We start from the raw sequence: 17170 nt of genomic DNA, 5'->3' as shown, positions 1-17170 counted from the left end.
AACATGTTTATAAACTCCATGATGAAGACAGCAGTAGTAGTGGATGATTACTGAATAAAATGTATTGATATTCCTAAAATAAAGAGAACTGGATGCTTTATAGCATAAGATGAGTGATTATATAATGTTTTCTTGGTAGTCGCACAAATTTCACATAAAACATTGATTGGTCGCAGTGCATCCGACCAGTCGTACAAACGATCCTACTAACAACTTGCCAGACTAAATTGACTGACGAGGGACACTGTGCGTTCCTTTTCTTTTTTTCAAGTGAAAAAAAAAACACCAGTCTTGTGCAAAGTGGCTAGTGTTTGGCCAAATTTGACAGACCATGCTATATACACTGTTGCTTTTTGTTGACCATCGGCAGTATCTTCCAGGGTGATGGATTAGCCATTTTGAGTAACTTTAATCCAGTGTTCATAGGCATCTCTGCTTTCACGTTGACAAACCTCATTAATCCTCTTTTACTTTCTTTCTATTTCCGGTTCTTCCTCCTCAGTTTAAGAAAAGAAAAAAATCATAAGTAATTTATTTATTCATCCACGTAGATGTCTGAGGGCTTGTTTTTTGCAGGACAAACTGTATTTTTCAGTGGTACTATTTAATGTACCATATAATGTCAAGGAAAAACGTAAAAAAAAATTTTAAGTGCAGTGAAATGGGAAAAAAAAATGAAATTCCGCTGTGGGTGGGTTTTATTTCTACGACGTACACACCTCAGCAAAAATGAAATGATAACTTTATTCTATGGGTTAGTATGATTACTATGATACTAAATTTTATATAGTATCTTCTGACAGCCATCATTTTTTTTTTTTTTGTGCCGCAATAGTTATGTAAGGGCTCACTTTTTGCAGGACGTCCGGTAGTTTCTATTAGTACCATTTTGGAGTACATACAACTGTTTGATTGCTTTTTATAGCATTTTTTTTCTTTGAGACAGGATGACCAAAAATGCACAATTTTGGTGGGTTTTCTTGTTTGTTCACGGCGCACCCCCCCCCCCCCCCCCAAAGACCCCATACTCGCCTCTCTGGATCCGCCGCTCAAGTCCCGTCCGGTGAACCGGCGTGTCATACACGGTGACGCGTAATCTCGCAATACTTCTCCTGTGCTCACAGCGGAAGGATCGTGTGACGGCCTGTTTCCTTTGACTACAATGGAAGCCGGCACCGTGTTTTTCCACGGCAATTAGAACATGCTGCGGTTTCTTTCACGCCGCAGAATTCCGCAATAGACTTTTACTATTGATGAGCTGTCCTCAGGATTTGTCATCAATAGTTGATCGCTAGGGGTCTACCACTTGAGATCCCTGCCAATGAACTGATCGCTGTACCCACTGTCTGTGTGGACAGCGCTGAAAGCAGATAATGCTGTTAAAGGGGCTTTCCAGGCAGCGCTAGCTGTCAGAGCCGGGATACACTGGAGTTCGAGTGGAAGCCGCTGCTCCAACCCATGTGTAATGATCGGCGCTTGTAATTGCATTGAAATCAATAGGAGCTGTGCTTGTAAATGCAATTGCAGCTCCCATTGATTTCAATGCATTTACAAGTGATAGCCGCTACACAGGGGTCAGAGCAGCATCTTCCAGTCTGATCCCGGTGTATCCTGGCTAACAGCCTGCGCTGCCTGGAAAACTCCTCTAACATTGCAGCGCGTCAGTTTGGTACTGCAAGCACAGCTCCCATTGAGCTGGCCACACTAACAGTGGACCCAGTGATCAGCTGATCAGCAAGGATCCAAAGCAGTGGATCTCTGCCAATCAACCTTTGATAACCTATCATGAGGATAGATCATCAATAGTAAAAGTCCTGGAGAAAACCTTTAATAAGTTATATAATGATAAATGAACGTTGCCATGAACTTCCCTTTTTCAATAATGAATTTCTTTTTCTAATTTCTGTTCCTTAGAATGTTCTATGCGAAGTGAATGAGTTACTACAAAAAAAGAATGAGGAGACTTCGAAGAAAGGGACAAGAATAATAATTCAGGACATTGAGGGCTCAGATGAAGAACATGACAACACATCAGTGGAGGAGAAAGGTAGAGTCCGTAATTCTTCTGCCTGTAGTATCATAGAGGATCCGTTTCTTTTCACTCTGAAACATAATATTAGATATTATTCTCAGCTTTTTCTGCATAGATTCCTACTCTTAAAACTGTGGCAAAAATCTGTAACTGAGCTGCAGATGGCTATACAACAGATAGAGCTGCAGATCCACATGCAGATTTAGCCCTTTTCAGTGGGCATACTTACATGTGGAATTCCCAACGCAGAGATGGTATGGAATCTGCGTGAAGTGTTGCTTCTTCCACCCCACAGATTTCAAAATCTGTTTGGCACAGATTCCCATTGAATGTAATTGGATGTGGCTTTACAATGGAATTGACATGGACTCCATGGAAACTTTTTCTGTAAAAATCCCCCGTGTGAACATACCATTAGTACATCTCAGTGTGTATCTCTTGGCTTCATGCAGGTGATATCAGAATGCAGCTGATGATTATTGGCATTTATTCTGGTCTTTAAGGCCTATATAGACACAATGATCATCGCTCAAAATTCACTCAAAAGTCGTCTTTTGATCGATAATCGTTTTGTCTAAGTGCACTGACATTGTGCCGTTTTTGTTAAGCCGTCGCTGATCGCTGAAAGATCAGCGATCAGTTATCAGGAATTCACAGTGGTACTTTTTGTTTCAGCTGTATCCTGCTCCCTGAAGACAGGCGGGGTATGAAAAACACAGCGGTCCAGCTGTGTTCTTCATCCCCCGCTCGGAGCGCCTGGCTGTTATACAGCGGAGCGCTCCGAGCAGAGAACAGCTGGATGCAGAAGACAAGTGGCCCTGTTTGTCTTCCTCATCGCCCACTCGGAGCGCAAGGTAATCGCTCAACGTTTGCGCGATCACCTTGCGATGAATGCACACAACAATTATTGCTCAAAAGACATCTTTTGAGCAATAATCGTTGTGTCTAAATAGGCCTTTAGTTTTCATCAGACAGATACATGTTTGCCAATTTTAGACTGCTAGAGGGCTTATCTCAGTGCTTCAGTTAACTTCTGTACTATGCATCTTTTTTCCTTACTTGGCATAGTGCTAGTATATTCTGCAGATCTCTACTAAGAGTCATCAGTTTCTGTCCTCACTTCCCTATGCTGCATGCTGTAGCCAATTTCATCATTTTGTAATGTAGGAGAGTACGGGAGCAAGTATCCTGGGGTAACCTATTGAGGCATGAGGAGAACCTATGATCTCAGTCATTTCTTAATATCTCAAAGGTTACTTGTGGATACTTTGAGAATATTTTGTAGAAGAAAATGTGATCCATCTACGTTCCTTTTGCAAATTTAGCAATGTATGTGTAACAGAAAAGTTTATTTATTTATTTTTGTTTAGCACAACACCAACAATGTGGCTGGTCTATTATGTACACATTCACTTATGTGCAGTGTTTGATTAGAAGACGTCATACTTATCCTACAGTTAGGCCGGCTGCACACGAGCGGGTCGGATCCGGCAGCGAGAATTCTCGCCGCGGGACCCGACCCGAGAGGCTGCAGGGACGAGCGCGTACTCACCCGCGCCTGGCGGCCCCGGCTCTTTCATGTGCCGGCTGCGGCGCAGCCGTCGCATGCGCAGACCGGAGCCGGCGGCCGGGTGAGTGCGTGCCCCGCACAAAAATAGGACATGCCGCGGTTTGTTGGCCGCGCGAGATTTCGCGCGGCCAAACCGCGGCCGTCTGCATAGGAGTGCGGATTGTAATGCACTCCTATGCAAACTTTCAGTGGCGGAAATCCCGCGGGAAATCCCGCGGCAGGATTTCCGCCCGTGTGCAGGCGGCCTTATACTGAAGTATTGCCTAAGTAGCCATATTTGTCTCTTCTGCTGTGCTATGTCACCAATCCAATGATGCCTCAGCACAACATTATATGAGCAGCTGGACGCAGTATGCTCTCTGCCTGAAGAGGGCGCTGTGATTATTGTTCCCTCAATTGTCTCCTAAATAACTGATTATACATATAGAATTAGGGAGGAAAATTTCCCTGTGAATTGAATAATTGGTGAGAAATTCTGTATCTTATATGTGCAGCTATAGCAAAGGATCTAGGATATTCTCATTGTCACGGATGCTCAAGGCACATGACCGGGCAGACCACAGGCTTGACTTCTTCCCGACAGCCCGGATCCTATACTCACTGCAAGATCGAGCCTAAATCGCATGGTCTTGCATGTCCCAACAGCCTTGTTGCCAGCACTGACCGTTTTACTGCAAGGCAGGTAGCCAAATAGGTTCTGCTCACTGACTGGATACAGACCCTTCTGGCTCTCCAGCAGCTCAAATTATCACAAATATGTGGGGTCTATGGGTTATTTATAGAGCTCCAAGGATGGACTGATAAAGAGTAAAGACTTTATTCCAAAAAGATAGCAGTGCTTTTATAAAAAAAAAAATAAAAAAATTTAAAAAGTAGAGTACCGTATATACCGGTGTATAAGACGACTTTTGAGCCCCGAAAAATCTGCTCTGAAGTCGGGGGTCATCTTATACGCCGGTAATACAAAAAAAGAAAGTGTCAAAAATAAAATCATTACTCACCTCCCCCGGCGTTCTGCGGCACTGCTGCAGGCTGTTGCTCCCTCCTGGTCCCCGGAAGAGCATTGCTTTCTGGACGCAGGGCTTGAAATCCCCGCCTCCAGAAAGCTAATACTGTGATTGGCTAACACACGCCGTCAGCCAATCGCAGCCATTCAATGACATCATTGAATGGCTGTGATTGGCTGAAGGCGCACGTGTGTTAGCCAATCACAGCCATTCAATGGTGTCATTGAATGGCTGTGATTGGCTGAGGGCGTGTGTTAGCCAATCACAGTATTAACTTTCTGGAGGCAGGGATTTCAAGCCCTGCGTCCAGAAAGCAATACTCTGCCAGGGACCAGGAGGGAGCGACAGCCTGCAGCAGCGCCGCAGAACGCTGGGGGAGGTGAGTAATGATTTTATTTATTTATTTATTTATTTTGCTCCACTGTATTCCAGGCGTATAAGGTGACAGTTGGGGGGTTCCGTCACCTTATACGCCGGAATGTACGGTAATATACAAAGGAAAAAGGGGAACATACAATATATACAACACAGTTATGAAAATAAAAGGGATAAAAATGGAAATACCAGTTCTTATGGAGTAGATTTGTGAGAGAACACTCTGGAATGGGCAGTTCCTTACATTCATGTTCAGTCCTCTAGAATCTGAGAATCTTGGGTTTGTACCCTCAGAGTCTCAAAGGCTCCCCCAGCCAAACTTCTGACCTCTCACCCATGACCTCAAGGAGAGGCTGGCTGAGTATATGCACAAAACCTCAAGATAGAAATGCAATCCAATATTAAGGCCTATTTCCCCAGGACGTAAACTTGCACTGCCATGTTTTGTATTGCGATTTTATCCATCCATAAACAACGAACATCATAAACCAAATATTGTTAGTTTAATGGATATGCGCTGCAGCCCTTTACTGTGGGTGCTTGATGGTGAAAGTGGATGTGTTTTGATCAGCAGGACTTCACTGGTGAACCATAATTCCAGTTATTAATGCCTCCTTTGTTTTAATTGGGGGTTTCATCTCCTGAGGTGGTTCAGAGAATCAGTCTAGTTGTTACGTATCTGTGTGAATAGAAGTGAACAGTGAGGAGGACTTCTCTCAATAGCATCTCCTGTGAACTCTCGTAACTTGCTTAGAGGGACTGAAGCTCAATGCAATTTTAATGGCATTCTGGGCAGTAACAAAAGGGAGAATGGGATCCCTATTCAGATGTGAACAGGAAGCCAATGAATATTAACCCCTTAAGGACCAGGGTGTTTTGGTCCAAATGACCAGACACTTTTTTGGGATTAAACCCATGTGGTGGTTTTACGGCCCCATTTTTCATTTTTTTTTTATTTAGCTACCAAGAATATTCTTGCTGTGTTTTCTTTCTTTTTTTTTTCTCTCCATGACATATACGACTATTTTTTTTTTTTTTTTTTTTTTTAAATATTTTTGGGGTTTTTTTCAGATTTTTTTTTTCTTTAGGTTGATGTTGGTGATGGGTTGTTTTTTCTTTTCTTTTTTTTTTTTAACTTAATTTTTCTAACTTTTTTTTAACATGTATGTCCCCCATGACATCATATAAGACCCCTGGGGGACATTCACATTGTCTTTTATTTCATTTCACACTTTTCCAGTGTAGCTGGGGCTTTCATAGGAGCTCCAGTTGCAGGGGAAAATATCCCTTTGTAGTGACAATAGTCACTAACAGGATCTGGGTCTGTTAGGACGCTGCAGCTCTGCTATGGCAGGGGGCAACCTGTGGTCACTTAATGGCCAGGTTGAATAGCAGAAATGGCACTTCCACTTGGTACATTGCAGGAGTTTTAATTCTGTGCCGTATTTCTACAATCAGCTGGGATTAAAGCCCAAGAACAAGTGTTGTGAATTTACGGCGCTTGGTCCTTATTAAGGTAATGAGCCTGGCTTGTAGAGGACAGGTGCTAATTTAATAATGTCATGTGCTTTAACAAACAGGTATTGGAGTGATGGAATCTACAGGTATCATACTTCACAATTGGGTAGGACAGTTTACCTTTACAAGGGAATAATTAGTTAGAAAGTCTGCATCTTATATGTGCAGCTTTAGTGAAGGATCTAGGATGGCGTCATTGCCATAAATACCCATAGCTGCATTGCAAAGCAGCATAATGCACACTGTCTAGCTGACAAAATATCTCAATGGACCTTACTATAGAAGATTTTGTGGATTACTTGCTGCCCATTGGTTGGAAGGAGAACATTTTTCACTATGTGTATTGTTTATGGCAGCTGAGAAACCTGCCTCCTGTCCTGCACATGTAATCGCCACTTGCAGAGTAAGATTAGTGCGGAGTCTTCATAAGCTTCATCCGTCACGTGAAGCTTTAATGACATCTGTGCAACTAGTGACAGCGCAGTGGTGGTGACCTCTGTGAGTCTCATAGTACAGCTTAGCTTCAATGATCACATTTCGGCCCGAGTCAGACGGCCTTCCAGATGATTACCGGGATGTTACTGTCGGTCTAACGCAGACGGGGTTTTTCACAGGTTTGTTTTCTTGGATGGGAAAAAATATATATCTATGATATTCTTCATAACAGAATTTTCCCCGACATTCACAGTTTTCATGCTAGGAACCTGATGCTAAAGACGATTGGCATGTGTTACAGGTCAAATAAAAGGTGTATCAATGTATCTGATATGTATGGCGCCACCAATAGCACTGATGTCTGTCAGTGACTCATTGTCGTCTCCCCATGGATATAAATGGGCAGGTGAGTCGGAAGAAATAACTATTGGCTGACCTTATTTAAGGTGTATGGGCAGCATAAGATACTACATAGTTGTAAAAAAAAATAATTATATAATATTCCAGTTAGTGCAAAGTGATTATTTGGGACCAAACTTTTTTCAAAGCTCCTCACAATGCTGTTGAAAAAAAAAGCCATACTAGCCTCATCCATTCTTCTTCTTCTGGCATCCAGTTTTCCTGCTAGAATTTCTTTCTGGATGCAGCAGTGATAACGTCCAGAAAACGGGACCTGTGAAAGCTGCAGCTAATCACTGGCCAAAGTGATCAGATTGGCTGCAGGATCGCATGTCCCCTGTATCGGTGGTGATCTTGCCTATTCATCGCAGCCGGAAGAGAGAACCGGCAAAAGGACTGGTTGTCGGCGGAACAAGAGTAGGTGAGGGGAGTATGACTGCTTTTGTTTTACAGCATTGTGAGCAGCTTTGAAAGCATGTTTGGTCCCCAGATAACCCCTTTATACCGATTATCCTGTAGTGTTTATTCAGAGGAGGGAAAAACAAACTGATGAGATGCCATTGTCTACATATTGATTTCTTCCTAAATCATTACCAGGAATTTTAAGATTTGAGTTAACTTGAAATCTAATTCTACATTATGGTCCTTTTAGACTATTCTCATGTGAATGAGCAACTGACATCGCTAGCTCACATCATTGGCTCATTCAAAGGAGCATTGTTCAGTATAGTATAGGCGAATGCAGCGAATGTGAAAGACTGAACGAGCGCGGTTTAAACTGAACGATAAGGGAATGAGCTAACGATTATTTTTATACCTGCATAAAATGAACGTTGAGCGAAAAGCGAACCATTCTCATTCGTCATTAGTCTTCAGTCTAAACGCGAGCCACCGTTCACTTTTGCTCGTTTGAACAATAGTTGTTACTTCTAAAAGTCCCCTTATTCTAGTTGACTGTTAAGGTTCCCTTTTAATTAATTTAAGGGGTCGTCCCACAAAATGACATATATTTGGGTATGGTTATATAATGAATGACCTGGTTAAAGTGCAACAACTTGATGTGGCAACGATTCCACAAGTGGATGGAAAATGGCTGATGGGATGTTGAGCCATGCCATCTGGATAGCCATTCACAACTCTGTAGTATTTGTAAGTGCAGGATCTTGCATGCGAAAGGACCTCTCCATCAAATCCCACAAAATGCTCGCTAGGGCTCATATCATGTGAATGTGCAGGCCACACCATTCTTAGCAGCTGTCCATAATTCTGGACAACTTTGGTACGGGCACAGTGCATTATTCTGCTGAAATATTCCATTATTGTGGGTGTATATGAAGTCCATGAAGGGCTGCAAACTGTCACCAAGCAGTAAAACGTATTGGGTACCGGTCCATTGTGTGTATCAGTGGACTTAGGTCATGCCATGAGAATGCACCCCACACCAGTACAGAACCACTACCAGCCTGCACAGTGCCTTGTTGACCACTGGCGTCCATGGCTTAGTGGGGTTTGCACCACATACAAAGCTTACCATCAGCCTGAAACAATTGAACCACAACATGTTTCCAGTCCTCTAGGATCTAGTTAGCAACCTAGTGAGCCCCAGTACGGTGCTGTGTCTGGTATTGTGGTGTCCATAGAGGCACTCCGGTGGGTCTTCTTCTGCTTTCATATTCCATGGAAGAAAACCAGAGAATCTGTCTGCGCACTTCCAGGGACCCAGGAGAGGTAAGTATCAACGTCTTTTATTTTCAAACAACAAAGCAGACAGACTAGCAACATGTTTTGCTATTTAACAAAAGGCTTCCTCAGGCCTCATATCGCCTGAAGGAGCTGTTTCTTTTTTTCTTAACTTCGTTTTATTCAAAATATTGCAAAGTTAGTACAAGGAATATAATTGTGCATAGTCTGTACAAAATTTCTTTCTTATACGTAAAAACCAGAAGAAGAGAAAAAGGATTTCCTCTCCCTTTTTATAATAATCGGAATTAAACAAAATCTATTAACCTGAATTGCAATAAACAGTTCAACAAACATATTGTCTTCTATGTGTTCTTAGCTTTTTTGGCATGTAATACATTATGTATCTGTTTCAGTGAATCAGTTTATAGTGTTTGGTGTGAGTCCATCCACCTCATAGCAGTTGCCTTCTGGGCCAGAAAAAAAGACTTCCCTAAGGAAAATCTGAGTATAGTGCGGCCATAGTTCCCCATCCATTAGACTTAACGCTATCTTCGGTTCCAAATTGAGGGGTAAGGGTAGAAGTGAAGACAAAAAAGGTAAAGATATCTGCCCAAAATTCTATGATATGAGAGAATTCCCATATTAAGTGCCAAAATCCTGCATTTAGTGGGCGACATCTATGAGATGAAAGCGTGGGGATCCTTTCCATTTTATGTAGTCTAACCAGGGTTAAATCAGACTGATGAACAATATATAATTGTATCAGCATGTTGTTAATAGCTGGGGATACAGTGATGTGCGAGTCCATCACATCCTGACAGTCTTCTGGCGATAATGTAGGGATGTAGGTTTTCTATTTGTCATATACAGCTAATGGGTTGTGACTGCTTTGGGCAGATAGTAGGTGTGTGTATAATATAGAGATTAGACCCTTAAGTCTTTGAGACTTTAATATGCCTATGATAGGATAATTAGATATTTTTGTTAGCGCGGGAGGACATTGAGCGTTTAGCGCATGGCGTAGTTAAAAATACTGGAACAGTTTGAGCTGAGGTGTCTGTATTTTTTCGCACAGTTGGGTGAACGACATGAGCACATTATTCTACCATACATCTCCCAGTGTGTTTGTCTAACGTGGTCCAGTACCTTTAGTCCGGCATGGGTTGTGAGGAGGGTGGAGCAGGATTATGCCATAATTGGAGATCTGATACCACGTATGTAAAATGTTGAATGTTCTTAGTAATGCACCAAATAGACAGGGCTAATTTATGTAATGGTAATGGAGCGGGTAATTTGATTAATTCCGGGTGTTCCAGGAAGTTAAGCAAGTCCTTCCCCATCACTCTCCCAGTCAGGTAGTGTCCTCTGCATAGAGACCTACCACGCTTTCTCGCCCCTCCCGTCGAATACCCATGATCTTCAGGATACATTGCAGTCGTATAGCCAGTGCCTCTATTGCTATGGCAAACAGGGCTAAGGATAGGGCGCAACCTTGTCTGGTACCACGTGATAAGGAAAACTTAGATAACTGTATGCCGTTCACTATTACATTGGCTGTTGGGGATTTATAGATAATTTAAATCCATTTCAAAAATTGTGGACCAAATCCAGGCGGAGGCAAGCTTCTAAGAAGCTCCACTCCAAAGAGTCTAAGGCCTACCTGGTATTTCATGATGCCAGTGCCCAGGGCATATTATACATTCTACCCAGTTGAATGGTTGCTTGAACTCTGCAGATGTTTATAGTGGTAGATTTCCCAGGCATGAAGTCTGTCTGGCTCTCCTTAATAATGGAGAGTACGACTTGCTTTAATCTAGTAGCTAAAATTTTGGTTAGGATTTTATAATCGATGTTCTGATATTATAGGATATAAACATTAAATAACCGGCTGGGGTTCTTGATCTGGGTCTAGGAGTCAGGTAGGAACTTTCGAAACGTTGATCCAGGGATTATTCTGACTGCCATTATGGAGTCTGGAAGGAATTTTTTCCTACACATGGATTAATTGGCTTCTGCCTTGTTGGTGTTCCCCCCCCCCCCCCTCCTCTGGATCAACAAGAAGGGGGGGGGGGTGGAAACAGGCTGAACTAGATGGACATTGTCTCCTTTCGGCTTAACACACTATGTTACTATGTTAAGTAATGATATTGGGCATTAGGAGTCACATTCCGTGGATTCATATCCCAATTTTAGTAAGACTATAATGGTGGCATCAGAAAAAGAGGGTGGGAGGGAGCCTTCAATATGAGCCCGTCATAACGCCTCCTGCAGGACCGGAGAAAGTTGCTCTGAATATCTCTGGTATACCTCAATTGGAAGACTGTCAGGCCCAGGAGACTTATTCAATGCCATGTCCGCAACAGCTTGTTGCATCTTCTTTTAGAATAGGAGCATCCAACAGAGCAACCTGTCCCGTGGAGAAGGTTGGAAACATAAGATCCTCCAGATATTTGGCGTAATAGTCTTTGAGATGAGTTGTGATAGATTGTGCTTCTGTAAGCTCCACCCCATTAGGGGTTTTTATTTTAACCCTTTCCAATCCACTGTCTGACCTCTGAAGACATTATGATTTAAGGCTGTACAGCTCCGATGTTGGAAGACATCCGTCGGGGTTCTCTTACTGTATATTGCCAGCCTCTGCTGTTGGAGCCTATCCAACGTGTCACCTCATGCAGTACCGGCTTTAGCCAGCATACAGCGCCGTTGTATAACAGCAGAAAAAGAGTAAGCCTCCTAGGAAAACCAGGATACAAATTGGATTGGAAAGGGTTAAAGACAGAATTGGACTGATTGTTTTGCTTAATTAAATTTGCTAAATGATGACTGGACTGATTGCCCATCTCAAAATAGTATTGTCTGGTAAAGAATAGCTTGCATTTTGTTTTAATAGCAATCTGTTTGTATTTCCAGCTCAGAGCTTATCTGAGGGTACATTTTATAAAGGAAATGGTAGACCTGATGCATCCTCTAAGGTATGCCTTAAGCGTATCCTATTTCAAAGCGTAGGAAGTAGTATCCTCACGTTTTTCAAGGAAAGAAGATAACTGGTCAGGGATCTGTTGTCCGGGCCTATCCGCTTCAGCCAAAAGGGGTCTTGTTTCCAAGTCGGGACAATATTCTGACTAGGAAATTGTAGACTTGGTACCACCAAGTTGTGAGCCGATGCCCCGCAGCCCATTTTGCATAGAAGAGACCTGGATGGCCAGCAAATGGGTGATAAACATATAGTCCAGTCTCTATAGGGACCCCTGGCCAGGAGAATGACAAGTGTACTCAGTCGTATTTGGATGATGTAAACGCCATAAGTCTATCCAACCCACCCCTTCAATCAGCTGTCGCATTAGGGATATTCCTCTGCTAGTGGCGTGTGAGTGTGTCTAGAATCTATCTCCCAGGCAGTCCATAGTTTAATTGAAGTCTCCCATGCACAAAACATGCGCTAGGGGTATTGGTGTGCAAATGTGATGGCTCCTTGCAAGATGTGGGTTATTAATGCATAGAATGACATATGGTTTGCTATCTATTTCTGCGTTTGTTGTTGTTAGCCGTTTAGTCATTCACAACCCTTGACGACCCAAAAGGCGAGCTACCTCCATGTTTTCGGTTTTGCACGGCTTCTTTCTACTGAGGAAGGGGCGCTACAGCCCTGAAACGTATTTATGTATTTGGGATAAAAACAGGAGTTGAGCTAAAGCTAACCTAACGTCTCGTGCCTCTCTTAAAGAAGGTTGTGCCTACACCCACTTTATAACTCTGCTAGCTTGTTCCCATTAGGGAGCCTTCACACAGGATGGAATAGACCTCACAACACACCGCAAGCTGCGGTAACTTCCACACCAAAATCTGCAGGCTACCTGCGGATTTTGATGCAGAATTGAAAATGCTTTAAAACCTGCCTGCAATTCCACATCAAAATCTGGAGTTAGCCCTGTGGGTTTGGCTGCATCCTGCAGAGTAATTCTGTCCCATGTAAAAGGTCCCTTAGGGGTGTCACCATTGGGAACTACAATAAACAGCTACTCTCGTGCCATAGTCAATGGGTTACAGTGTATAGTAAAAAATTTCATTTATGCATTTAACCATTAAGGCATGTTTATGAGGTTATTATATAGCGCAAGTCACTTCCATAGACTGGAAAGACCTGTGACAATCGTCATGAACATCGGCCGACAGTACGCTGCAGGAAGCTATTTAGCACTTTGGGATCTACATTTATTGGCTGGCAGAACCTGATGTTAACTAGAGTTATTCAATAACTGTGGAGAGAACTCAAAGGTTGTAGTTCCACAAGAGACACATGATACATCCAGCTCGCAAGGGATCCTGGCACTAAGTTATTTCATACCTATAGATCCAAAAATCAGGTAAATCTTTTGTTTGCTGTTTTAAAGATGTTTTCTGATGCTATGGTATTCATGGGCAATCCGTAAGGTCAGACCATCGGTATTGGATTCGTTGGGATCCAACTGACATCCCTTCCCGCTCAACTTGCTCAGAGGCCTGAGGCTCTTGTGTCCTCCATTTACCACCAAGGTACAGCGCCGTACTTCTGGTTGTGGCTATTCCTGGCACTGCAGTTCACCACAGCTACAGGCATGTAAATATTCTTTAAGGGGCTGTTCACGTCCCGTTTTAGCTAGCTGTTGAGCCAATATGTTTGAATTAAAAAAAACTTATTCAAACATATTGCTTATCGTAATCCTAGACTACTGTTGATCATGCATAGTCTAAAACTGCACACTTCTGACTACTTTTGACCTTCCTTGCATGTGTGTATGCTTCCATTGAAGTATAGAATAGTGCAGCATAACATTTTTCTGCTATTCAAAAAAAAGGATGAGATGCCTTTTGATGTAGCTTCCAGAGTTCTGAAAGACTTCTTAAAGGGATTGTCCTAAGAACACAGTCCCTGTTCATACACCCATTGGTGCAGAGGAATGTCATAGAGCAGTGGTTCCCAAACTGTGCTACACGGAGCCCTTATGGGGTGGTTTAGCCCAGTTAGGGGCTCCGACTGAGGATCCGTGGTTGCAAACCTATGGCACACGTACCGATGGCTGCTCACCACTGTAATAATTACCGTCGGGGCGCCGCAGCTCCCCGCCAGTAATCGTGCAGTGTGCACCCAGGATCCTCTTCCCCTGAGTCTTCTCCTCCTTGGTTCTGCAGGAGAGGACAAGGGATGAAACGTTCTGGGTGCACACTGCCATCAGTGTGCACCGGGGATCAGTGCCGAGCAAAGGAAGAGCGGTGCGGACAACAATGAGAAGGTAAGTATATAGGTTGGGGAGGCTATTATTACTGGGGCTACTGTGAGAGTTAATATTATTACTGTGGGGGTCACTACTATTACGACTGAGGCCACTGTGGGGCGGGTTACTATTACGACTGAGGCCACTGTGGAGGGGGGGGGGTCACTATTACGACTGGGGCTGCAATATGGGGTCACTACTGGGGCTAATTGGGGACGCTATTACTACTGGAGCTACTATTGGGGTCACCATTGCTAGTGAGGGCCACTCTGGGAGATGCTATTACTACTGGGGCCAATATAAGGGACGCTATTACTACTGGGGCTAGTGTAGGGGCCTTCAAAAAGGGCTCCATGGCTGAAAAAGTTTGGGAGCCATAGTCATAGAGGGTCCTCCTCTGTGAAAGAAAGTCATGTAATGCTACACTTTCCCTGCAGTGGCCACCACAACTTAATCAGCTGACTGGCTTGGTTGCTGCATTCACTGAAAGTGGTTCTCTCTAAAGGAACAGGAAGCCTTTTATGCATAATTAGAACTTGGTTTCTTCTCTGGAAGTTCCCGTTAATCCCCACTTATGGTATTTTCCCATGATGTGGTAACTGTATGTTGCCGAAACCCCGACCACTCATGGTGGCTCACAGCCAGAAGATTTTACCGGTAAGAAGGCAGTACTGTCAGCAAAATCTGCGAACATTGGCCACCGTGAATGGGTGGGGTTTCAACCGCATGCAGTTATCACCCCATGGGACCGTACCCTAAGGCTGCTATTACACGAGTGCTGTTAACGCTGGCGTAATAGCGCTAATTGCCAGTCTGTACCTGTGCTTGCACGTTCAGCTTGGCAATTGTCAGGAAAACACGAGTTTTTGAAGCAGTTGCTAACACTTGTGTAATAGCAGCCTTAGGGCTTCTTCACACAAGCTTATTTGCGCACGCAAAATCTGCACGCGCTAAACACAGAGAACAGAACCCATTGATTTCACTGGATTCATTCTCCTAAGGGCATTTACGCATACACAAAAACAGGACCTGCTCTGTTTTTCTGTGTTTTGTGCAAGGGGAAGGGTGTCATACTGTCCAAAATGCAGGAAAAATAAGACATCTGGCCCTTATTAGGCTTTAATAGCCATTCAATTCCACAGAGGATGTGGCACGCACGTGTGTGAACTGGCCCTGCGCATGCAAAAACTACAGTAATGTGTGCAGACACGCGTGTAAGTCCCTGATTATGGTCCTTTCCAAACCTCATTTATGCACAAATACACCGTGCTGCGGCGATCTTATTTGCACTTACAGTCGCCCTTAGACTGCTATTGCACGGCAGAATTTTTGGCGGCGTTTAAGGCAGAGCTAACATAGGCATATGATTACTGAGTATTATGCGTGTGCTGTACGCCTGTGTGATACGCGGTAACTCGCAGCCAATCCATTACATCACCTTACGTTGTTCTGCTTACATTAGCATGTCGGAATTGCGTAATATGCAAGCACAGCATTTGCGCGTTTATACACCTGTTAGAGCCCATTGTTCTGTATGGGTACGTATTTATGCGTGCCCATACGCCATTACGTTGTGTATGGTAAACATGTATACACGCCGTTGCAACAGCGCAGTAAATATAAACAAAAAGGAAGAAACGGGTGGCCTGCGCATGACTGTGCGTGAGATATGCTCTCATGCGCACTACAATTCCGCCGCTATCCACAGCAGTACGCCGGGTCACCACCGGCTCAAAAGCTGTAAAATGCCTTGTGACACACTGATCTGTCTTTGGAGCAAAAAAACCCCACAATTAATGGTTTCTATCTTATCCACTATTTGCTTTCAATGGGGTTTAAAAAAAAAAAAAAAAAAAACCTTAAAAAAACTGTCATTTTGCTTCGGTTCTGTTAAGTTTACGTTTTACCACTACAAATTATGCAGCCTAACATTATAACTCAAACCGACATCTGATCATACATTTTATTTTAGGGGGTTGATAGATAAATAAATAGACAATTCACATTTCTATGGCCCACTGGCCTCCTGCTGCCACTTGTGCTACACATTTGCCGGGGAGTCACTGAGCCACGCAGGCTCTAGATTACATTCACGTTGGCATTAGTATGGCATAGACTGAGGGTCTGACCCTCACCGCCCCTGACTGCTCCAGCATGCAAATGGTCAGCTTGTAGAATGACTACTCTATTTGGTATGTTAATTCCTACATGAGCAGGGGGCGGCCGCAGTTACACGGTGCATTCTGCACACATGCCTGTGCTTATTGTACCCGTGTACAGGGTTATACTACAGTAGCTAATTTGTTATTTCCTTGCGTGTGGATTTTATGTGTCATGCCAGCTGTACGGCAGCGCTAGCCGCCCTTGTCACCACATCACACCCCTCCAGTAGGCTGTACAGTAGTTTGCTCTGGTGATGTCGATACTAAGCCTGTGACTTCCTTGTAGAAGCCGGTGTGACAGTGGGAGGAGGAGAGACTGCAGCCGAGCTGATTGAAATGGGGAATGCTCAAAAAAAGTTTTCTCCTAAGAAAGGACATGAAAAGGAGGAGGCCAACCAGACTCCCAAACACAGCAAGGCAAGCGCTCAGAATGGAGTCAAGGACAGCAGTAATGGGAAACCCCAACACCACATCCAACAGCAAGGAAAACCTGAGCAGCCTAGTAGTAAAGCTGAGCCGAGGGCTCGAACCGGCAGCCAGGAAGCCAAGCTGTCATCACAGTCCCTTCCTCTTGCTACACAATTGAAAAATGAAGGCAACCAGCTTTTTAAGAACGGCCAATTCGGAGAGGCTTCAATCAAGTACTCGGAGGCAATCGAAAACGTCAAGAACACAGGTCAGTTCTGTCGGATTCTCGTCATTAGAAGAGAAATAGCAATTATTTGTAAAAGCTTCAC

General features: G+C 43.6%; 1 protein-coding gene across 2 annotated transcripts in view; it reads left to right on the top strand.

Annotated features, from left to right (window-relative positions):
* The window catches only part of SPAG1 (sperm associated antigen 1), an 84669-nt gene that overhangs the window by 32426 nt on the left and 35073 nt on the right, over positions 1-17170 (top strand). For both annotated transcript variants that reach the window (XM_066578387.1, XM_066578388.1), the window contains exons 10-11: positions 1915-2047; positions 16720-17109. In XM_066578387.1, the coding sequence (XP_066434484.1) occupies positions 1915-2047; positions 16720-17109 (523 nt within the window). The remainder of the gene's footprint in view (positions 1-1914; positions 2048-16719; positions 17110-17170) is intronic.

The sequence above is a fragment of the Eleutherodactylus coqui genome, chromosome 9 (assembly GCF_035609145.1).
Source record: "Eleutherodactylus coqui strain aEleCoq1 chromosome 9, aEleCoq1.hap1, whole genome shotgun sequence".
NCBI classification, from domain to species: domain Eukaryota; kingdom Metazoa; phylum Chordata; class Amphibia; order Anura; family Eleutherodactylidae; genus Eleutherodactylus; species Eleutherodactylus coqui.
Note: the sequence above shows the minus strand (reverse complement) of the source record. Positions and strands in the feature narration are given on the sequence as shown.